Source organism: Onychostoma macrolepis, chromosome 09 (genome assembly GCF_012432095.1).
Source record: "Onychostoma macrolepis isolate SWU-2019 chromosome 09, ASM1243209v1, whole genome shotgun sequence".
In the NCBI taxonomy this organism is placed as follows: Eukaryota; Metazoa; Chordata; class Actinopteri; order Cypriniformes; family Cyprinidae; genus Onychostoma; species Onychostoma macrolepis.
In genome coordinates this window covers 29513936-29538446 of record NC_081163.1, presented here as the reverse complement: position 1 = coordinate 29538446, position 24511 = coordinate 29513936, and the positions used below count along the sequence as shown (strand labels likewise).

The 24511-nt window shown below is 37.0% G+C and overlaps 2 protein-coding genes across 2 annotated transcripts in view; one reads left to right on the top strand and one right to left on the bottom strand.

Moving 5' to 3' along the window:
• dnajc15 (DnaJ (Hsp40) homolog, subfamily C, member 15) overlaps window positions 1–2228 on the bottom strand; it is a 33876-nt gene extending 31648 nt beyond the window's left edge. Inside the window, exon 1 of the mRNA XM_058786428.1 lies at window positions 2145–2228. The gene's annotated coding sequence lies outside the window, so the exon portion shown is untranslated. The remainder of the gene's footprint in view (window positions 1–2144) is intronic.
• epsti1 (epithelial stromal interaction 1) lies at window positions 71–23695 on the top strand. The gene is made up of 11 exons (XM_058786427.1): window positions 71–241; window positions 5833–5891; window positions 7667–7750; window positions 7853–7926; window positions 8017–8100; window positions 10227–10300; window positions 11227–11314; window positions 15766–15849; window positions 16269–16342; window positions 16958–17148; window positions 21982–23695. Exons 1-11 carry the CDS (start codon window positions 78–80, stop codon window positions 22110–22112), a joined length of 1107 nt encoding a protein of 368 aa, XP_058642410.1. The 5' UTR covers window positions 71–77; the 3' UTR covers window positions 22113–23695.
• Window positions 23696–24511: the final 816 nt, after the last annotated feature.

Here is a 24511-nt window from a genome sequence, read left to right as displayed (position 1 = left end):
CTCCCTGTCAGTGCCAGTGCTCAGCTGTCCTAGTTTATGTAAAGGTCAGGAATCACGCGACAGAAGAATAAACTAGCATGGATCGATCTACACATCTAAATCGTTATTCCAGAGGAAGCCGGGCATATAGAGGAAATGAAATAGAGCAAAGGAGCAATATGACGGACAGCGAGCAAACGAATGAAAATTATTGTGAGAATAACTCGCCTAGTACTTCAAACCCTCAGAATCAGCCAACACAGTAAGTACAACAGTAAAATATCATGAATTTGAATCTCGTACTAGGTGTTCACGTTTGACATAATAATAATATATTTATAAAATAATACATATGATAAAAACAAATATTTTACATTTAAATGCATGAACAATTTTTTCTTTACATGTTTTACGTTTTAGCATGTATCGTTATTTCGATGTGTTTGAGCTAACGATCGGTCATTTTGGTGATTAAATCGTATATTTATTTCTGTAGTTCCTTAGCTGTTTATAAACCATAGGCTACTTTAGTTTCACTTTCGTTTCTGTGAAAACATTATGGGGAAGCGAAACTCATACGAATATTTATCATAGGCTACCAACTGAGTCCAAAATTGCAGTATTATCAAGGAAGGCCTTATTAGTGATTCGAAGAGAGATCAATAGGGAAATGTGAGCGTGTGGAATCCAAGACAGCCTATAGGCTAGTAAAATATCATTAAAAATCAACACAAACAAATAAATAAATGCAACAATCCTCTGGTAGACAGCCTACAAATAGGAGGTTTTCGATATAAAATAAAATGCATGGTTTTTTGAGTAAATGTCTTGGATAAACTTACCAACTATTAATATTAAGTAGGCTACATCTATAATTTCTTCAATTCTATCCGAATGTTTGCCTTTATTTACATTGTGTACATTGTTATGCTGCCTTCACGTGCTATCGGAATTATCGTAAATACGAGTTTCCTAGTCGGAAATGAGACATGAACGGCCTTAGAGAGGCCTTGTATGGCCATGGCTTATCAAACGGATAGTTCCGGTCCTTGACTCTGATTGGTTGAGCCAAATTCGAAACTGTTGTAAATTATGCTGCCTTCAAGTCATATCTTAAAGGGGTCATATAATGGTACATGCACTTTTACAAGTTGATTGTACTGAAATGTGTGTTAGCAGTGCCTGTACACAACCATCATAAAATGATAAAAATCCATCCAGTGTTTTTTTTTTAATCTCCTTATTTGTTTTACCCTGTCTCAAATCAAGCCGTTCGACCGTGTGACGCCACACGGTCGGACGCCCCTCCCACGATGGTTGATTGACAGCAGTGTTTCAACACAGACCCGCCCTTGCTCGTGAGCGAGCTGTCAATCATAGTCCGCGCGTCATTGTTGATATACGCTGGAGCTGTCTATGAGCAGAATGGCGTCTAAGCGATTGTGGTGTTCTGTTCTCGGGTGCAATAATGAACACAGCAGTCATTTTGATGTTCCTAAGTCCGAACCGCTGAAGACACAGTGGCTGAGTTTTGCTTTTGAAGGGAATATTCCCCACGAGCAACGTCAATGTTTTCATGTTTGCGCGAATAATTTTTCACCAGACTGCTTTATAAATGAAGGTCAGTATAAAGCTAGTTTTGCTAAGAAGCTGCTCCTGAAAAAAGAATCGGTACCAACTATTCGTGTTCCTGCTGAACCTCCAGAAGAAGTGAGGGTAACGTTTAATTAACCTTTATATTAATCTTTATATTAATCTTTGCAAATGGCTAGCACGCTTCACGATGTATGTGGCTAATGTTTACATTCAGGGTACATGCATGTTTTCTATTCTGACGTTCTCAATATAATTAATAATCCCACGTTTATAATGAACAAAAGCGTTACGGTTATTGTGTTATTACAAACTGTGTACGCAGGTATTAAAGTTAACATGATAACACTACACTAAGCTTACTTTTGTAGATGGTTTATAACGGTGTCTGTTAAGAAGTAATGTAAAAAATTTAAATAAATAAAAAACAGTTATAACTGCATGAAAATTAATGGTAACACAATACCTGCAAAATACTGTTTACATCCTGCAAATGCATATGATCCAAGACTATAAATACTCTAATTGATGTTTTTCAATATTATGCCAGAATAAGTTATGTTATCTGTTACCTGTTCCGGGTCCGACTCCGGTTCAAAACGTTACGGTTGCACAGTATCCTCAGAGACTCCCGCTGCCATTCTTCAAAATATACCCTCAACTGTTGTCAAGGCAACACTCCACGTGTGTTGTGTCAAAAACGCCCCACAGAACAGAGGGGCGGGGCGAGCAAAGCTCATTAGCATTTAAAAACACACGCACTAAAACTGTGTGCTGTGTTTTTGAGCAGGTAAAATGAGTGTTTTCTTGTAGGATAAGCGCAAATTCCTGTATAAAATAAGCTTTGCAGCTAATCAGGTATCTGTATGCTATGCTAGTACATAGCTAAGCTAACGAATACAGACATTAATTATCATAGTACCGTAGTTTAAACAGCATTTATCATAACATAATTTTGTAGGAATTGTAATCAGGCACTAAAGAGAGTACCTATTAAAGATAATTTGAGGTGTGTTCAACTTCATGCAACACTGGGCAGACCGATCGGCGGCTGACTTGAAGCAGTGCATGCCGGTTAGAAAATTTGTCCGACTTGAACCGGCGCCGACGCCACGTCACTGTCACGTGTGGCATCAAAGTACCGCGATAGCGTTTCAAGCCGGCTGACTCAGCTGGCGTAGAGTGGGGGAACTATGAAGTCACTTTGTAGGCTGATCGGCGGTTAGCATGATGGTTCCCTCGACAAAAAGCCAATAGGAATTTTCCATAGGCTTTTGGATAATCGCAAAAAATAAGCTCTGTGTTCAGTCATAGTTCATGAAACTTACACGTTTTGTCGATCAAGATAATCTTCACAAAATAATATTACTTTGACGAATTTTGAAGCCTAAATAAAAGTGCCAAAACTGAAAAGCTAAACTTAGGCTATAAACGAACACCACCATAGTCGCTCGCCTTCAACGTCACCACCACCGCGCTCCCGACAACTGTTTCAAACTTATTTTTAACGTACAGTGAAAAGTATTTTCTCTGTATATGAATTTTAATCCACGCTACATGAACCATTTAATTTAAACTGGAATAAATACAAAACTAGAACCAAACTAAAACTGAAATGAGACATTAGTAATAAATAGTATAGTGAATAAATGAAATAATCTAAACTAAAGGACATCTGAAACCATGTATTTCTGTACATTTTGAAATAAGGTGCATTAAAAGTCAAAAATCCTTGATTAATATGAATATTAAAAACACATACTATTCAATAAACTTCCAGTGCATTTGATCTATTAAATAACAGCAGATTGAGCGAGTTTTTGGTAGTAAAGCCGGTAAATGTGGTGTTTACATGGATTAATCGTAAAATGAGTTTACTTTATGCTCCGAACCCAGAGTCTCCTCATCAGTACGGAAGCGATAAACTCGAGCATCTTCCATCCGAAGACATGTGTCGCATTTTGTGGCAAAGCAAAGCAAAACAAAAACAAAAAACATTGTCGAACAACAATATAAAATGCGGGAAACTATTCATTGGTTATTCTACAACTAATTGAATTACAAATTATACTACAACTGGAAAATACTGTAAATTGATAAACTGTTCGGTGTGATGACGTTTAATGTCTCCGACAGCGCCTGTAGTCCCATTTAGCAACTTGATAGCAACCATCTTTTTTAAGAAACATAACAGTTTAAGAAAATCACGAGTGGGGTGTAACTGGTGTGTTTTATGTCGTAGAATAAAACGTGAAAGTATCTTGAGCTTGTGTGAACCACGGACCTTATTTTAGGGATTTAACCAAAATCCCATTCAAAAAACCCATTGACTCTGGGACAATGGAACCAGAAGTACTAAAATGCACTCGCTTCCGGGTTTTTGCCTACAAAGTGACATCATAGTTCCACCACTCTGTTTCTCCAGAGCGACTGCAGGAGCGCTGATGACGACACAGTTGTTTCACGATTGGCCAAATTCACCAATACTGCTCACAAAGCTAATTTTACTTGGAAAAAATCACATTCGTGTGAAAAAATGGACTAATGCTAAGCCAAACTTTGAACATTTGATAAAAGAGATTAAACAATATGGTACTACATTAGATAAAATTAAGAACAAAAAAGCAAGAAAGACCTATGAAGCTTTTTGTTACTTTAAATTGTTGTAATTTTACCCCTGACATGAATTGTTGCACTTTACATATTCTTATGAATGTTTAGGCTATTTGTTTTTGTACTTGTTGTGAGTTGCATATGCTTGTACAAACCTTTGTATAAGTTTTGCATAATAATAATAAAAAAAAAATACTGCTCACAAATCTGTTTTTAGAACAGTAAAAGCTTTTTTACTGTATAGTCGCAATGCTATATTGAGTCACATTTAATAAAAAACACTGATAAAAGCAAATATACCCCCACTTTATTGGTATTTAAATATGTTGAACTTTATTCTTGAACAGATGGCCCTGTATTAAGCAATATATATAAAAAGTGTTTCTGTTGCTCAAGCAAACATTTATGAAAAGTCTGTGCATTTGACAAATATTGCATGTTATTCAATTAATCTGTGATAAGAGTATGCAAACACCGCGAGAGCATCACTACCGGAAGTGTTCGACTTTACGTCTCCGCTTTCCGCTACTCTCGCCGATAGGTCTGTGCGGCGCTGCATGAAGTCAAACACACCCAATGGGATCGCTTGGGGTCCTAATGGGACCCGATTTCGAGGGGGTACTCGATTGGTCACCACACCGGGCCGGCATTTTTCTCTGGTTCCGCGGTCACGTGGTACAAGCAGGGTGCAAGCCTTAGCTTTCAGAAAGCTTCCAGTTCACAAGTTTAAATTAGAGTTCTACGAGGACGTGAACGCTTTTTACAAGTTGGAATCTCGTAATTACGGGAACGCACCTTTACTCTACAAACATACACCTTTGTTTACATTTGTGTGTTGCTCGGCAACCACTTTTTTAGATGACAAAACGTTATTAAACAAACATCATAAATTACTGTGTAAATAAAATCGACAAATGATCAGACATTGCAGCCATAATTACTTGTTCAAATAAAATAGTTCTTTGTTCAAATGCAAGGTCATAGTAAATCAGTATGTGATCTTTTTAATGATGTGAGAAGCTTTTTGCCATTTTAACTTCTCTCTTCTTTGATGACCATATTGCTTTGTTGTCGTGTAGTAACAATAACTGTATTAGGCCTATATGATATTTTTGCAGGAATTTGGTTGCATGGTGAATTTTTGTAAGGGGGATTCCAGTTATTTATGTCCATGTCACTGGTTTGTTTATTAAATTAGGCCTAATTTATTATTTACTGTAAAGTACTGAACTGTTGCCTGAACTTATCTAGGCTACTCTTTCTATTTGTGTTCAGTTTCATCATGCCTAATTCTAATAATTTTGATTTATACCACATGACTCATTGTTTTATGTGTCATCAGGCAGCACATTTGGGGTTATTTGTGATGTCAGGGGATCAGCTATGATCAAGATGTGTTTTTAAATGGCTTTTGACAGCTGCATTATTTGGGGTGTGTGTATTGTGTGTCACCATCAAATATGATGGGGATGGAGGGGAAGTTCCCCAGAGTTGTTTGTGAAAAATTCTGACTTTACGTAAGAAAAGATGACTTGTGCTCCACCTTGGTTTTGAGACATTGCTGGCATATGAGACTGATAAGTTCACAACATGGATGGAGTCTGAATTTGAAAACAAATGTACCTAATGCATGCCCTTTGACCACAGTGCTGATGGATTCACCAAGATACCACCAAATGAATCAAGACGGAGCAAACTGCAGAGGAGTAAGTCATGACACAACTGTTGTTGTATTTTCCATCTTCATGTGATCCAGATGTGTCTCTAATTGCTACCATCAGGTGCAATTTCAGCATGTTTATCTGTGTCTGCAAGAGAAGACAGATTTCTCTTGTTGTTGTTGTTATTAATGTTGTTCATTCAATTCAATTCAAGTTTATTTGTATAGTGCTTTTTACAATACAAATCGTTGCAAAGCAGCTTTACATGAAATTAAATATTGTAGAAACTTAATATATTTAACTTATGGCAAAATTTGGTAATTCTGTATGTTGTCTGAGGGTTGGCATCCTTTGAGGTCCTCTGAGAGGTTGGCATCAGTTCATTATTATCTTAAGGCTGGAATACACTACATGATTTTTAAAACTCATTTGAAAACACTAGCCATAATACACTTGCTATCTTTGTAAATGGTTAATCGTTGCTAGGAGAATGATGAATGAAACCAGTATGTGTTCTAAAATTAGCTTAATATATCAAACATATTTGTGTAAAGCAAAAAAATCATGGTCTGTGCCCATCATACACAGTCTTAAATGAAGGTACCAGAAGGGGAGGTTGCAGTGATACAATAGAAGAACATTAAAAGAACCATGTTTTTCCTAGTGTGTGAAGAACATTTTAAAAATCAAAACAAACTTTTTACTATAATGAAATTTTTTTGCAATGGAAAGTGTTAGATAGATAGATTATATGGGTATATTTTGTTTGTTTTTTACTATTTTTAAATGAATAATTCCTCCAAAAATTATAATATGTTGAACATTTACTCACCCTCAGGTCATCCAAGATGTAGATGAGTTTGTTTCTTCGTAGGAACAAATTTGGGGAAATTTAGCATTACATCACTTGCTCACCAATTGATCCTCTGCAGTGAATGTATGCCGTCAGAATGAGAGTCCAAACAGCTGATAAAAACATCACAATAATCCACAATTAATCCACATGAAGTGTCCTGTGACGTGAAAAGCTGCATGTTTGTAATAAATTCATCATTAAGATGTTTTTAACTTTTAAATCATTGCATCCAGCTGAAAGATGAATCCTCTATCCATATTATTTTCTCCAGTGAAAAAGTCGTCGTTTTAAGTTAAAACTTTCTTACAAACCTACAAACATGCAGCATTTCACTTCACAAGATATTAATTGTCCTGTGGATTATTGTGATGTTTTTATCAGCTGTTTGGACTCTCATTCTGACGGCACCCATTCACTGCAGAGGATTCACTGGTGAGCAAGTGATGTAATGCTAAATTTCTTCAAACCTGTTCTGATGAGGAAACAAACTCATCTACATCTTGGCCTGAGGGTAAATTATTCCTTTAATCCAGTGGTGCCCAATCCTGTTCCTGGAGATCTACAGTACCTTCCTACAAAGTTCAGCTCCAACCCTGATCAAACACAACTTAACCAACTGATTAAGATATTGAGGAGAACATGATAATTACAGACAGATGTGTTTGATCAGGGTTGGAACCTGCTGATAGGTAGATCCAGGAACAGTATTGGGCTCCCCTGCTTTAATCAAAAACTTCGAACTCTGACTTTTGGCATCTAGCATTGATTAAGGGGAAAAAACTGTGCAAAAGTTGTGTAGTGTATTCCAGCATATAATTAATGTCTCTATTAAAAATTGTGTATTAAGTAGTCATTTAGTAACATGCCCTTTGCAAACTTCCAGTTCAGCCCTGATCTTCAGCCATTGTCACAACATCCTATTTGTGTGTAGAAATAAAATGCATTTCTATTTCCCACTCTGCAGTTGCACAGAAAGAAGAGGAGGATCTGAGGAGATTGAAAGAGGAGAACCGCCCTGGTCCCATTCAGCTGGCTCCAGAGAGACTAGGTAATGTGGAGATGAAATATATGGAAGTCCTGAAATGAAAAAAAAAAGACACAAAGCAAAGGAAAGGAACATCTAAAGCTGATAATGTATTCACTCTCACAGGTGGAGCAGTATCACTGACAGAAGTCAGACAAAGACAGCAGGATGAATACTGCCAGTCAAAGCTGAGAAAAAAGGTTTAGGAGTACCTGTTTAAAATTTCTGGTTCCTTTCCCAAATACTTGTGGTGTGTTGCATACTTACAGTACATTTAAATATCTCTACAGCTTCAAAAAGAGGAAATGGATAAAAAGAAGAGACAGGCAGAGGAGGAGGAGAATGAGAAAATGAAGGCCTTACAGCGAGAGAAGGTACAGCCCAAGAAATTGTTTACATCTGAGTTTTTATAGCGTTTCTGCAGGGCATTGTGTTACTCTCATGCATCTGCAAAACTTCATATGGTCATCTGGCTTGTGTTTGGATTCAGTGCTTTTTTATGATGCCTTTGTAATTCAGACTTTATAACTCCAGATGTCACTGCAGGCAACTTACAAGTTATGTCTTCTTTGCAATTAAATACTATATTAGACTTCAGCCTTCAGTGTTGCTGCTGCATGAGCTTTGCGTGATTGATGAGTCTAATTATTTCAGCAGCCACAGTTCATTTGCTAAAACATGCTCCGGTCACTGTTTGGCCGTTCTCATAGTGTAATAATGGTTTACTTTAGGGATCTCGGGATTGTAGATGAGCTTGGAATATTGGAATACTGGAAATGAAAAACAGTTGAAGAAAAAGTTTTTAATTAGATTAGATTTAACTTTATTGACATTGTGGAAAGTACAAATACAGCGCCAGTGAAATGCAGTCAGCATCTAACAAAGTGCAATCTGGGAATGACAACACTATGAAAATATGTGATTCAATTAAATATAAATATCATTTCATACAATTCAGCAAAAATTATATTTAAATAATTAAAATGTAAAGATTCTGCACTATTTAAGGTTCAGTTATCAAACTATTTTTAATGAAAAATGTTGTATTAAATTAGAAAAATGCTACATTTTCACTAGTGGTCTCAAATGGACAACATTGTATTTTTATATGTTTATGCATTTATATATATGGTCACACTTTATTTTTAGGAACAGTTCTCACTATTAACTAACTATGACTTTTCCTCAATACATTTCCAATTACTGTTTATTAATAGTTTGTAAGGTAGTTGTTAAGTTTAGGTTTTGGGTAGGATTAAGGGATATAGAATGGTCATGCAGAATACAGTATAGCATATTAGCTCAAAAGGGAAATGTATATAAATAATTACAATTAATTAGGATTAATTACAATTATTTATATCAAGCTGCCATTAGTAACTGTAACAGAATTAAATTGCCATCAACTAATCTGTTCGTCCAGCAAACATTTTTCATATCAAGTTCATATCAATTCTAAGAAAGGATATTTTCGTGGCCACAAAAAACACTTTCCTAAGTATTAATGCATTAGAGCATGTAGTAAGGATCAAAATCGTAAAGGGACATTATCTACAAGAAGAATCAGAAACTCACGTAATTTGTGCACAAGAGTTTTATTAACTAAACACTAACACAAACTAGTCTAACAAACAAAACATACAATCACTCATACATGGGGAAAGGGCAAATGAGACTGGATGGATGAAACCATCAGGAAAACCAGAGAATGAAGCTATGGAAAGAGTCAGTTAACCACCTGAGTAAAACCATCAGCGCCATCTATAATGGGGTCTATAGCTTATACTAAACCTCTGTTTCGTTAGTTAAATGTATGATACTTGCATTGCCTTGGTCGTTGAACGAGTGTCAGGATGCAGTCTCAGATGAAAGCTTTGATGGTTTGAAGGTTTGGTGGTGTTGGAGTTCTTCAAGTTCTTCCGGCTTTGAAGGGTGATGAACTCCAAAATATGTTATTCGGGCTCAATGGTGATTGGGAGAGTTTTCTCCCAGATGAAGGTGATGAGAGAACTAAGAGAAACATCAGCTGAGATCCGAGGATCTTTGATTGAATGGAAAGTCAAGGCCGCAAGGCCTGGCACAAAAACTTCTAGACTTCTAGCTCACATCCTCATCTTCTCAGTATCTAACAGAGCCGCAGACAGAACTAGGCAGGTCACTGATGTGAGAGCTTTATCTCCTGTGGATGTCACACCTACAACAGTATATGATATATATGCATTAGTAAACTTCTTGCTAAATAGCTAACTAGATAAAATAGCTAAATAGAAATGCAAAAATACTGATTGGCCATTGGTCAGTCAGAACTAAAACTTCCACTATAAACTCTCAGCACTGAATGAGACTATCTTGCTGCTGTATATCAAGCAGGTCAGAATGCTTAAACTGTAGTAATTATACTGTATACATTATTATACTGTAGTTCATTTGCATATTAAGCTGAAAGAGAATTAAGTATTTTAACTTCTAAAGTGCACATATCATGTCTAATGCATTGCAGGCCACTAAACTAGAAATGAGGAAAAAGCAAGAAGACGAACAGAGAAAGAAGTTGTACCAACACGACAAGCAAATGTACGTCAACATTTTTTCTACACCTTGCCAGATTTAAAGTGTGCATTGTTTAAAGGAGGAAGTAGGAAGTTAAGCTGCACTACTGGCCATTGTCCAAAAACAATAAACCTGAATGCACAGGTTTATCCTTGGCCCAAGTTCAGTGAAAAATATGCTTTTGTTTAGAGCCTGTCAAGAGATAATTCAAAACCATTGCAAGGAATCATTCAAGATGCTGCTGGCATTTAAGCTTCTTTGATTATTTACCATTGTTTCATCACAAAGCCAGATTTATTTCCACCAAAGTTAAATACAAAAGAAGAAATTTGATTCTCATGCTGCTCTTTATAATACAGTGCAAGCAAATGGCGACCAGAGGCTTTTAAGCTCCAATTTGAATGAATGAATGAATACATAAATATTTTTTTAATTATTACAAAAATTAACTAATTAATCACATAAGTTTGTGTAAATAATCATGATTAATTACACCTAACATTAAAATGTATGTTTATAATAAATATATGTTCACATTGAATATACTGTACAAATTAATGTGCATTATTGCATTATTGTAAATGTTAGATATTTTAAATATTTGTTTAACTGAATCTACAATTAAAGGCCAGTATAACCAGTACTGATACTGATGCCTATATTACGTATATTATTTTTAAATTAATTTTATTGTTTTTAACAGATGAATGAGATTTGAGAGCAGTCAAGACAGTCGGTGAAAAGCAACTTAAATTTCAGTCTTTTCCTCAGAAAACTTACACACAGTTCAGAACACAGTACATGTTTTTTTTTTTTTTTTTTGTGATTTCTGGGAGAAAGAAAATCATATGGGTTTGGAACAACATGAGGATGAGTAAATGACGACAGAATTTAAATTTTTTTTGGATGAACTATCCCTGTAATCACAATTATGTTTCTTCCTCCTGCAGGAAAACCGAGGAGTTTCTTCACAGAATTGAGAGGTCCAGCAGTAGTGTTTCTATGGCAGCAAGCAATTCCGTACCAGCATCATCCTGGGTAAGACAGAGGCCAAAAATGCACTGTGTGCTCCATAGGCCTGAGTTCAAGCCTCTTGTGCATAGCTGTGGCACTGAGGTTACAGCCCAAGGCACTGGAATAATTCACACCAATTGATCTGTCTTTGATACATGTTTTCAAAGCAAACATTGCTCGCTCGGGAGCTTTCCTTGACATGGCACACTGGACTGCAGCAAAGAGTCGGCCTGCTGCAGAGCTCGGTCCCCTCCAATTATCTCCTCATTAGCCTCACACCGGAGATCGCTGAGTGAGTCCATCATAGAGCTTCCTTAGTTGTAAACACGCAGCCTTCCGTTTCATGGTCAGCCAGCGCAAAGTTGCAAGTGTTGCTTCTGAATGGTGAGGCAAGCAGAGTTCAGGGGACTTCCCAGCACGCCTCACAAAAGGCAGAGAGGGGTCTGTGAGAATGCAACAAAAAGAGAGACTGGTGTGGAATAACCTGTATGGTTTGAGTGAAAGTACCTGGAAAGTAGCCAGAGGCTGAGCCTGTGACATAAGCAATCTGACAGGATGTGTTTAGAGGTGTTAATTACAGCTAACCCACATGATTTCACTTGAATTCTGAGCAGGTTCGGTATGCTTCAGAATGTTCTTGTGATCACCAAACACAGATATAGACCTTACAGTGCCTGTATTTATTTTTTTTTTTTTTAGGTGAACGTTTTCTTTAAAGTTCTGCTTGAAGAATCATCAAAAGTATGAAGATCTCCACCATGCTGGTGGCAGCAGAAATTACTTTCATTAGGGGGTAATAAACCCCTTATTCTCAACTGGGAAAAGTTATGGCATAAAGTCAAATCAAATGCAAATTAGCAAAATAAATTGAAGACAGCCAGGACAACGTAACAAAAGACTTTCAATGCTTTTGAAATAAGTCTCATATGCTCACCAAGGCTGCTTTTTTAATATGTTGGTATATTTTAAATTGCAATTTATTCCTGTGATGCAAAGCCGAATTTTCAGAATCTCCATTACTCCAGTCTTCAGTGTCATATGATCTATCAGAAATCATTCTAATATGCTGATTTGCATATTACATAATACTGATTTGCATAAGAAACATTTTTTACTATTATCAAAGTTAAACAGCTGTGCTGCTTCTTAATACATTCCCTTAATACATCTCTCTCAACTAATCAAATCTGGTGCCATTGCATCATTAAAATATTTCATATATACGTCATCTGCAGCATGCTAGTCTATTTGCAGCTTACAATGACTTTAAAATACCAATTTCCCACTTCCTCCCCAGCTCCACATGTCTAGATCTGATATAGCTATAAATATACTGTCTGTTGTGGATTATATATCAATTTTATATTCATTCAGTATATTCATATTCAGTTTTTTAGGTATGTTTTCTTTACGTTTATTGCTTTCAAAGCTATTTTTCATATAATACACATTCACAACACACTGTCCTGTAGTGACAATAGTGATTACAGTGTCTACAAAGATCACTACAGAAGCCTAGAATTTAATGCAATGAAAAATACCAAATGTTATGTGAGAGATCAAATAGATGAGTTTGCTACAGGGATGTTTTTGTCACATTTAGTGGCAATTTGCTCTCAGCCCTGGTTAATTTCTGACCATGACTGGTGGGGATTGAGGGCTGGGCTGACCATGAGAGGTTTGAGGGCTGCCTCTTATGTTGTAGAAATCACTAAAAGTGGCATCTGACAGCACTGTTAAAAATCGGCATCGTCTCGTGTCAAGCAAAGAATGTTTTGTTGTGCGGCTTTCAAAACTGGTCTGCAATTGTTCCCTGTTTGAGATTTTCGAGGACTTCCCTCTGGATGACTAATGGGGAAAATCCCTCTAATAGACAGTTCGTGCATTAGAACTGTAGGGTCGTGGTACACAACACATGCAACAGCGTTTTGAGCAGAGCATTGGCTCTCCCAGCTTACCGGGAGAGGAGGCCCTTCGATTGTGCTTTCTCTTGCTGTATTGACTTAAGTGGCTGGACAGCCTCCAGGCCAAGTAATGAAACGCTCCAACCTAAATGTCGTAGGCCCGCCGATCAAAGTGTTTGTGGAAAGACGGGTTCTTGATGTGGTTTTGTGGCCACTGAGAATTGTTATGCTTTCAGTGATGCTTCCACAAGACAGATTAATCTCCTCCATATCCTCTGTTTGTGCAAAGGATCCTTTGTATTGGCTTCCCAGGATGCCAGGCCCAGGTCGTCCCACCTATTCCCCTTACTCTCTGGCCATTTCAAACAGAGCAGCCCCTGCCTGCTGTCCCCGGGCCGTCTGACCAAACACACAAAGGATCTCTTCAGCTTCCAGGCTCTCTGCTCGGCCCTCCTTACAGAGTCGTTCTGAACAGGGCCATGAGAATCTCAGAGAAACATCACAGCTGACACCCAGTTTTGCGCTGAAATATGTGATGGGCTCACCCTCAGGGGTCGTATTGTATGGACGAAAGCTGGAGTCCAGTGTGGATTTGTCTAAGGATGGTTCACAATTTATGACTTAATTGGTGTGCTCTGTTTAGTTGTAATGGTGTGTGCACACCAAAAGCGAAGCAAATATTTGCATCACATTATCACTCTAAATTACTTGTGGGATATTTTTTGTGTCACTTGCGTGAATAAAAAACATCACGTACTTCTCTCCTCCATTTTCTGATACAACTAGTTGTGTCCAACCAAGCGTGTCAATAAGATCTTCGCAACAACGCATCATGTGAATTGAAATTTGTCAATGGAAGATGCGATTGAGGAGTATATCGCGCGTTCACAGTAATCAACGTTGGCCAATGCACGTCATTCACATCGGCTGGCGCGAATTTGCATCTTTACATTGACTTTGTATGAAATCTACTTGCGTGAATAATTAAATTTGTATTTGGTGTGCACACACCATTAGACAGGAAAAAAGAAGAGAAATTGCATCTTTAAAGCACTACACCCTACTTTTTTTAAATTAAACAAATCAATAAAAAATATAATTGCAATAATACTATTATACTGTAAATAAGTAAATGTGTTATTATTATTAATAATAAACAAATTTTTATTTTGGTGGAAAGCTGCAAGGAGACTTCAAAGCTCTTTTTAAAAAAGAAAAAAAAAACTGATTTATAAATTATTCTAATTACAATTTTGGAAAGATGATTGCTGCATGTTGTGTTTTAAAATGCACATTAAAGTAACTCAAACTCACTGAACTTGTATGCAGAGCAGCATTTACTGTGAACCATTTTGAGCCACTGAAAACAGCAAATCATGAGCTGCTCATGTGTAAATGAACACAGTGCCATGCTAAAGCAGCCAATTACCGTCTAGTTGGCGAGTATCAGTTTGCTGTTTTTACTCGTATTTGGTGCACTGATTCATGAAATACGTGTACTTTAAATCTATTTGAAAATGCAGTATTTTTTCTCTCAGATTTACACAATTCAAGTCAGTCAAACAGGTCGTAAAAAAGGAAATCCGTTTTAATATGGAACAATCACATCCCTGATAAGTAATTAAGTACTGATTACTTTTCAGAACTCACAGATAAATCATAAAGTTCTGGATATTGATAACTAGTTTACCTGCTAATAACTGCCTCTGATCTCTTTAACCTTGCAAATTTTGTCAAAGCCATTGACTGGTTCTTCTTCAAATTTACCACTCTTTGTTTTAATCCGGAACCTTTTGTTTTTTAATTTTTTTTTTTTTTAATTAATTGTTTTAATTAACCTTTTGCTAATCCGGCCTTTTTCTGCTGGACTCCCCTGTGTCCTTGCTCTTAGAAGCTGCATAAAGCCAGCCAGTCATATTAGAACGACACTTTTTGTCAGCGCTTGCCATTTTTGTGTGGAGTATGCATACGATGACCAGTAATCAGACTGTGAGAGGTCCACACACATGCAAATTTGGCCATTGCATCAAGGTATTTGAGTGATGCACCATGAATGCACAATGAACAGTGCATTTTTAAGACAGTTTCAACTTCAAAATAGATAAACTATTAAAAATGCACCTTGAGATGCAAGCACTTTTATGTTGTTGATCACAAAAATGCATCCTATGTGAACGGCAACTAAAGTTAATGAAATTGGAATTAAATTTCACGAGTAAAAAAGTCCATTGTCTCTTTTCAGTAGTGCAGAGATGTAAGCACCCCTCATACAGAAGTCCCTTCTAAACCAAGCAGGTTTTTGTTGCTCAATGTGGCAAATTCATGTGAACAACATGAAAATGAGCAAAACTTGTGTATGGAAGTTTTATCCCCTCACGTGAAACTCCCAATTGCGCAGATTCCTATTAGAATAGCTGGATTTCGCACACATAATTTTGCAGAGCAATGGCAAATGTGACCGCATCTTAAGAAACGTGTGATCATGTATTATTCAGGGAATTCAGGAAACCCAGCATAGTCCAAAAAAGACACATTCCTAGATTTCATTGTGTGGCTACTATTTCTTCACAGACTAAAAGTCATGAGTACAGGGAAGCCAGAAAAGAGGAGGAGAACGCTGACCTGCTTAAGAAGAAAGAGGAGCAGAGGATAAAGGTAAAGATAAATGGAAGCGAAACAGATGGTCTGAACTTACAAACATCACCTCCACTTTTCGCAGGAACACCACAGCAAAACCTCTGGGCTTTGCCAAGAAAAAGAACTAACTCTGCCTAGCATATGCTATTGATTAGCATGTTCTAGGTTATAGGAGGTAGTCATGGATGGAGTAGTGTAGGTGTTTTCCAGCTGGCTGTATAGTGGTATTTCTGTGGCTTTGTGTCGGTCAAACACAGACTTAATTCACAGATATGCATCGAGGACAAAAGGTCAGCCTGGCCTATCATGTTGATATTGTTGTTTATTCATGCAAATATGTAATTAAATTGTTATAGCCACAGAGCTTGAATCCTTTTACATAAGTAGAGGAGACATTTCTGTTGGAGATGAAGTTTTCATTAACTTACTATTTCCAGACAGAAATTTTGGAGGAAAAACAAAAACAACAGGAGGAGGACAGGAAGAGACGGACTGAAGCTGACCATCGGCGGTATGGGCGCCTAATCATGACAGACCGCTAAAAAAGCCATGACTGTCAGAATTAATAAAGGAGTCTGAGACCACTAGTAAAAATGCTTATATTATGCATTTTTCTAATTTGATGCCATTTTTTCTTTACAAATTATATTGTCAACATTGCGATTTGAATGAAAAGTTCAATTGGAAAAATAGCATGAATTTCAGAATGCTTTAGTGTTTTGGTTGTTCTAATGACTCTACAATGACTGTGTGAACTCCACAAGTTTGTGTAAAACCTGACGATCAGGTTCTCCACTGTGATTTGTGATTATTCAGGGGAGCATTGTGTGTTAAAATGATGATGAAAAAAAAACATCAAAACATATGTGCACAATCAATACACACAATCAATACATTCGAGCATATTTCTTTTTCTTTTTAAGGCTAGAACCCTAGAAACAGTGCAAAACTGTTCTTTATTTTAAATGTATCGAAATCCTAAAATGTGTTGCACTGTTCTAAATGAGAAAGATTTGGATTTCAACTTGGTCTCAGACATCTGAATCCCACTGTACTACTCAAGTAGGAGTATTTCATTGCTCGGAACAAGTTGTGAAACATTGTGATGACATATTGCTCTCTTCAGGGTGAACATGGCCTTCCTAGGCCGTCTGGAGGTGGGTAGTTCAGGAAGGGTGCCTGAACCTGTGACCCAAACCCCTGAAAGCACTAATGTCTGGCTGGATGATGATGATGACGATGATGAACCGCAGGATACAGCCTTATCCACAGTACCCAACCCATCACAGCTCCACACAGACTGTGAAGAGGAGGATGGTGAGTCTTAAACAAGATTTATATGCATCTGCCATGGCACTGTGTGTGTTTAGGTCTGTTTCGTTTCACAGCACCTCTGGAAACGTCTCCATTGCGTTGACTTCTTGAGTCTCAAAGCCTCTGCTTGTGTGTGATATTAAACAGATCTCACACCCCCAGTGCCGGACAGCATAACACATTGTCTAAATAAATAAAAATGTCCCGGCATGCCAGACACGTGATGCTCTTAGATGCCCCTGTATATTCAAACTGTCAGTGTTATGAGAGGTTAATGTCAATGAGTCAGTAAGAGACAAACTCATTAGCAGCGAACTGCGTGGTTGATGTGTTTTTACTCTAGATTGTTTTGAGGTCCGAATTGCCTGCTGTAAAGTAAATTGGCCTGGGAGAAGCTTGAATTATTGGCATGCCTGTCTGACAACAGATTCATTAACTGTATGTCTGAAGCGACTGCTGAAACAAAAACATCGGTTAGCTCTTCCAGATCCAGTCTGGCTGCATTGTCATTACTTGGAAATGTGCCATTATGTCTTCAGACTTGTCCTGCTGTAGTGTGGGTTAAAGAAATAGTTCATCCAAAAATGAAAATCAGTCAGTATTTACTTACCCTCATGTCGCTGTAAGCCCTTATGCTGTTATTATTTCTGCAGAACACACAGGGAGAATCTTCATGCAGCTCTTTTCCATAAAAAGACAGTTCATATAGCATGTATGAATGTTAGTGCAAAAAGCACCATAAAAGCAGTCCACAAGATGTGTGTACTATATTTTAAATACAATTCATTATTCACTCTCAAATCAAAGCAAACATGCAAAAGATTTTATAGCTGTCAAATTAATTATACTCTGTAGCTTTAGAGGTAGAGGTAATTTTTATTGACATTTTGAATTATTTTATTTTAATATTTTATTATTATTATTATTTTTTTTTTTTTTAAGTTTGGGATATTTTGTTTTGTTTGTCATTTGTAGTAGTTTTTTTATTTATTTATTTAACAATTAGACGTATTTATTTTTTAAATACGTCTAATTGTTATTTATTATTATTTTTAGTTGTTTTAGTACATTTAACTTTGTTTAAGTACAACGTAAACTAAATACCATTGAAAAATGTTGGCAGCTATCTAAAATAAGTTTTTATTAGTTTTTATATTTTATTACAATTAATATTATTTAATTTCATGTAACACTTTTAAGTAGTTTTAGTTAACTCTGGTCACTGGGGCAGAAAGATCTATTCACACAAAGATGAATATTCAGTTGAAAAATATTCTGTGCAATAAACAAAAGTGGTCAGCTAATAGGCTTTTCTAAAAGCGGCATCTACTGAGAATGAATCTGCATTTTCATTCAACCCATTTTTTATGTACCTGTCCAAATTTTCATGATAAACTTTTTACCCTATTTACCACTAAAAGGTTCATAGTAGTATCTTAAAGGTATGCATAACATGCTCATTTTAGAGGTAAATTATGTGCGAAGTTACTGCCCCAGTGACAAGCTGTTGTATCCCCTTTTTGCACATTTTTTCCTAACAGTGGCAGAGGTTGGACTTCATTACCATCATAAAGATGTCATTGGTTCTCATATGACCATATGATTTAAGTTGAGAGTTTTTAGTGCTTTTATAGTGTCCTTTTTGGAGTGTTAAATGAAAAAGAACTGCCTGAAGATTTAAAATGTCTTAATATGCATTCCACTGAAAAACAATTTGGAACAACATAACAGTAAATAATGGCAGAGTTTATATTTCTCTTTTGATGTGATGGATTGATCATTTAAAAAAAACAATTATTCAGTCTTAACAGTCTTATTCTGAATTTACTTCCTATCCGGGAATGGAGAACTATTACTTATTCTATTCTGACCAAAAGGCATGGAATTGTATGATTCACACTTATTGCTTTAGCCTCCTTAGTGGGATTTGCAAATGACTTATGGTCCGATTCAGCCTGAATCTAGCTCCATATGTGGAGATCTTCACCTTTTTTTATGCCAAGAGGTGTGGCTGTTACGGCCAGCTTTCCATCTGTGTGTAGAGCTGTTGTGTGATGGTGTAGGACTAATGTGCCATTCACATTGAAACAGTCTGCATATCTTCTCAGATGCATAATGACACATTATGTTTGTGTGTTCAGCATCACTTACATCTGAATCACCGCAAAGACCAAAGGTTGGATCCTCAGCTGAGGTTTGGGGTCAGCCAGGTCCTCCGATTCTCAAACTCACACCTCTGTCTCTGATTACCAGAAACATTAGATGTGTTTGTCTCCGGACCAAGAGAGTCTCAGAATGACCTCTCGTCTGGCTGCGGTTCGGCTTACTCACAGTAGATATAGGACCTGCCCTGGCTTATGATGCTTTAGTACATGAACACCATGAGTGCAGTTAGGCTGAAGGATGAGACATTAGAAGCTTTCTATGTTTAAGGCAAGACATTACAATGGAATAGAGTAAACATGAACTAAAAGATATCACCATAGTTTCTCCATTTTATCAATCACAGTAAATTAAGACAATTGTTTTCTATGAAAAGTTTTCTGAAATGTCAAATGCACTGAGGCATTATCTAATTTTGTATGCAATTATTGCATATATTTTAATAACGGAAATCCGAATATTAGATAAAGCCAGGTTCAAAATCATTGTTTCATTTTGATGATGAACAGATTATGGACAGATTAATTACTCACCCTCATGTCGTTCCAAACCTGTAAGACTTTCATTCATCTTCGAAACACAAATGAAGATATTTTTGATGAAATCCGAGAGCTTTCTGACCCTGCATAGACAGCAAGGGATCTACCACGGTCAAGGCACAGAAACGTATGAAGACAAAAATCAGGGGTTCAACCATAATTTTACGAAGCTACAAAAACTATTTCTTTCATTTCCACATCACTCTTGGCACCATTATGGAGAGTACCATTAGAACCATTTTAACCCTTAAAAGCCAAAGGTGTTTGCAAAGAGTATTCGGATATCTCTTTTTATTACTCCATAAAATCAGAAAATAGTAAATAAAGGGATAGTTCACCCAAAGAAATGGCAGTGAATGGGGGTTGTAAGAAAAATATCAATATTTTCAACTTTATAAACTGTAAAGAGGCATTCCAGTGGATGACGTAGGACACAAAAGCACAGAGGAGAAAGCAAAATAAACACCAGTCACAAATTAGAAGTACAAAATGAGGATTTGTAAGGAAAAATGTCGGAGGATTTGCTGTAAACGAAACGGTTTTCACGGCACTAGTATATTCTCACCAGAGCTTATGCTACACCTACATCCTACGTCATCCGCTGGAACGCTACTCTCTCTTGAATGCACATATGACAGTTAGCAGAAGTTAGAGATAACGTTTTAGAAAGTTGTAAATATGGATATTTTTCTTACAAAAATGCATATTTGCTTTAGAAGGCCATTATTAACCCCCAGAGCCACGTGGAGCACTTTTTATGATGTATTTATGCACTTTTATTGGACTTCAAAATCTTAAACCCCATTTACTGGCATTATACAGCTTGGAAGAGCCAGGAGATTTTTTAATATCACTCCGATTGTATTCGTCTGAAAGAAGGAAGTCATATACACCTAGGATGGCTTGAGGTAGAGCAAATCATGGGGTAATTTTTATTTTTGGGTGAACTATCCCTTAAAATGTCAAATATATATCATGCAAACGAAATCTGAACAAACCCCTTTTCAAAAACCTTTAGAACATAGATGGGAATAAGACTGGAAAGAGCCATGTAGGTGCTTCGGAAGTGGAGATTTATGGCTAGAAAAGAAAAAAATATATATTTTGAGAAAATGGCCTTTAGAGATATGTATTGTAATTGAAATCTATTAATGCAAATAGATCAAATCTAATAATAAATAATCAAATGTGTATTTTGGATGTTTTCTTTCCATTAGTTTGATGGAAGTCAAGTTATGAAAGCGAAATAGGCCAAAATTTCAAAATTGACCACTGCCTGTAGTGTCTAAAATGTCTTGCTATACCAGATTCAAGCTGTATGTTCTTAAAGGTGAAGTGAGTAATTTCTGCTCCACTAACATCACTGAATGTAACCACAAAATAATGACTTCCATTTTCCGAATAACTCCACCCATAAATCAACCTACGAACGGATTACTTACAGTTGGCGCTACACATTAAACTATGATAAAAAATACCCACTTCACCTTCAATTATGCTCTTGTAGCTCAACTGCTAAAGCATAGTGCTAGCAACGTTGTTGGTTCCAGTCCCCAGAAATACATATAGTTTACCAATAAAATGTATACCTTGATTGAACACTTATTCTGTCTGTTTGAATTATTGCCATCAGTATTCTGCCATCCTTTCACCACTTGCCTAATTTCATTTATTTTCTGTTGGCTTTCATGTCCAATGACGGCCTTCCCATCTATCCTGCATTCCTGGGATCTGTGTGTATGGGACATCTGTCTGCCATAGTGCTAGTTTGGTCCATTAGTGTGTGGTTTAGTGTGGGATCAAGATGCCGTTTTTTTGCGGAACAGGCTGGCAGAAGCACTGCGGTGGAGACGAGTTCTCCCACCCTGTCTGTCCTGCTCCATGAACCAGATGAACCAGCAGGGAGGTCAATCTTGCGCTGCAGCGCTGCATAGCTGCACATTATTAGAAGGATGTGTGTGACAGCTTCAGGATCTGAAGTCTAGGAACAAGTGACCATGGTTGCTCATAATTTTTTGGCAGCCTCGCGCTCACATTTTGTGCATGGAAATGCTAACGTAGAGTGATTCAGCTATGGATATATTAGTTAAACTACTGTACATTAACAATTTGTTTGTTTTTTCCCCCCTTGTAGATTGTGGCCATATGTGGACCCTGATGAAACTCCAGAATAGGTTTCCATACTATGAGCTCAATATGCTGGAAGAGATCGTCAAACAGTGCAATGGCAATTACCAGCAAGCATATGAGCTGCTTAATGTTTAAATACTTTCTCCTCAGTGATAGATTAATCCTAATGTTGTTTTGTGAGTAAATAATAATTTTTGGGTGAACTACCCCTTTTCTTAATGAAGGTGGCGGGCTTAAACCAAACCATCTAGTGTCCTTTGAACTGAAACAAAAAATTATTTTTTAGTTTGTGCAGTTATTTTTGCTCTGACACTAAATGGATTGACACTTAGTCACAGAGAAAAGAAATCAAAACAATAAATCAAGATTTGAGTCTGCTGTGGGAACATTTATGGATCCTATGAGTACAATTCACAGGCTAAATGATGTGCGTTCACTAAATTCAAAGGCTAATTTATAATGAGGTAAAGGACTGAACTCATCCACCACAGGGATGGACAGTGAAAAACCAAACCATCATACAGTTCATTAGCTTCCTGAATGCTGTATAGGTTTCTCCTAAAACTGCATTAATTTAAAAAAGCGGCCTCTATGTATGTGAAATAGAGTGCAACAGACGGGTTCCTGAAGTAAAAATCCCATCCATTTTCTCCATTGGGGAATTGTTTTTTATATTTCAACGATAACTTATAAACCATTAAAGAGAGTCCTACTGTGAGCTACGAGGTTGTTAATCAGTGGCAATGGCATGTGCTTTTGTTGATGCTATTAGTTTTATTATTTAAAATTTCTATTTAAAATAATTGTTTAACTGCATAATTCCTGTTGAAAAAGAGAGAATCGCGGCAAGCGAATCAAGATTAAAAGAACTCTTCAGCACTCCCATGAAGCACGGCCGATGATATATTTGTAACCTACTCACATATTTGTGTATATATTTATACATATCTTCAATAAACATCAAATATTTTATATATATATATATATATATATATATATATTAAAACATCTTTAAATTAATAGTTTTTTATTTCTCCTTCATTTTATTTTATATCACTCACGATGCTTCATGAGATTGTAGCTCTTTCCCGTGTTAAACCCGTTAAATACACAGTCTTACCTTTTTTTTTGTAATGTGATCCACCTCTTAGCTGGATGGTTTGATTCATGGCTTAAATTTTCTTAATAAAGACTTTTTTAAAATTCGTATGGGAAAATGAGTGGGAAAAATACTTCTGGAACAAATGCGGCAAGTGGGCAGGCACAGTTGCACTCTATTCAGCAGATTTAATCCTGGAGTAATAGAAGAGACATTTCATTTGAAGGTGTCCACATGTAGAAAAAAATAAATAAATTAAGTTCCTGGATTTGTGTTGATGTGTTTAGAAAATTGCCTAAACTACCACAAAGTTAAATTCAGCATATTCATTGATAAAGTCATTTTACAAATATGTATAAGAGAGACACAAATGGCACCAATTTTGGCGATGATGGAGAAAGAGCTGGTGTTTTTGACTCAAGGAGTCAAGGAGTTCAGGTTCAAGTGTGGCCAAAACACTGCTTAGTGAACAAAATAATGCGGTTGATTCTGTGTGAATCGCAATAATGTAGCTACCTTGTGTTTTTGTTGAACTGCGATCAATCGTGTTCCTGCACAGGAAAAGTTTCTCATGTAAATGTGTTCGCTGCATTAAACATGCCGTTTCCTGTGACAGCTTCCCTGTCTTTTGATGAGCGTATTTTTTGTGAGTATGTTTTCCTGTGTGCGGGGTGGAGAGGTAGTTGTGGAAAGAGCGGTTCCCAAGGTAACCCAAACTTTAAAGGAAACTGTGTTTTTTCTGATACACAATACCAAGAAACATTTCCGAGAGGTGTTGTTCTGGGTCATTGAAACTAAGAGGGATCACGCTGCAACGTCATATCACACAACTCTGATGGCCCACAAATCAGATTTGTGGTAGGTAGGTCTACGAGACCCTGATTACCTCAGCAGCATTCAGGGGGATTTCTTGTGGGTGGTTCCCCATCTGAATTAGGTCACAGCATTACCCATATCACCCAAGAATTCTGGGGGAAAAATAATAAAATCTACAGACAGCAATAAACCACAGCATACACCCAGCAGATCTGGGGTCCATTATCCATTGGTGTCGAAAAGACAAATATATTGATTCTCTACGAAATTACCCCTTTTGTTTTTCTCTTTGACCGTTTTCCAAGCATTGTGAGGTTTCAGTTCAAGACTCATGTGAGTTGCGCTTTCACGCTCGTATTATTCCAAGGTTTCGTCTGAGAGAATGAGTCATGAAATGCAGCTCTGCTGTATAGAAAAATAAAACCGACGAGATCGCACAAGCTCTAGATAGACTTTTATCGCTAGGGACCGCATCAGTTTTCCAGCTAGACCGTACATGCAGGGTGTAACGTTTGCTTGTGTGCTAACTGAAATATTAGCCATCTTGTCTGTTAGACGGAGGATACTTCAGGACAGAAGAGGACCTCAAAGTGAACTAGGAAAACATGCCACTCGCAGG

Coding starts and splice junctions, on each gene's coding strand:
- epsti1 (XM_058786427.1), top strand. CDS start 78: ATGGATCGATCTACACATCTAAATCGTTATTCCAGAGGAAGCCGGGCA. Junction 5,892..7,666: donor ACGGAGCAAACTGCAGAGGA/GTAAGTCATGAC, acceptor CCCACTCTGCAG/TTGCACAGAAAGAAGAGGAG. Junction 7,751..7,852: donor GCTGGCTCCAGAGAGACTAG/GTAATGTGGAGA, acceptor TCACTCTCACAG/GTGGAGCAGTATCACTGACA.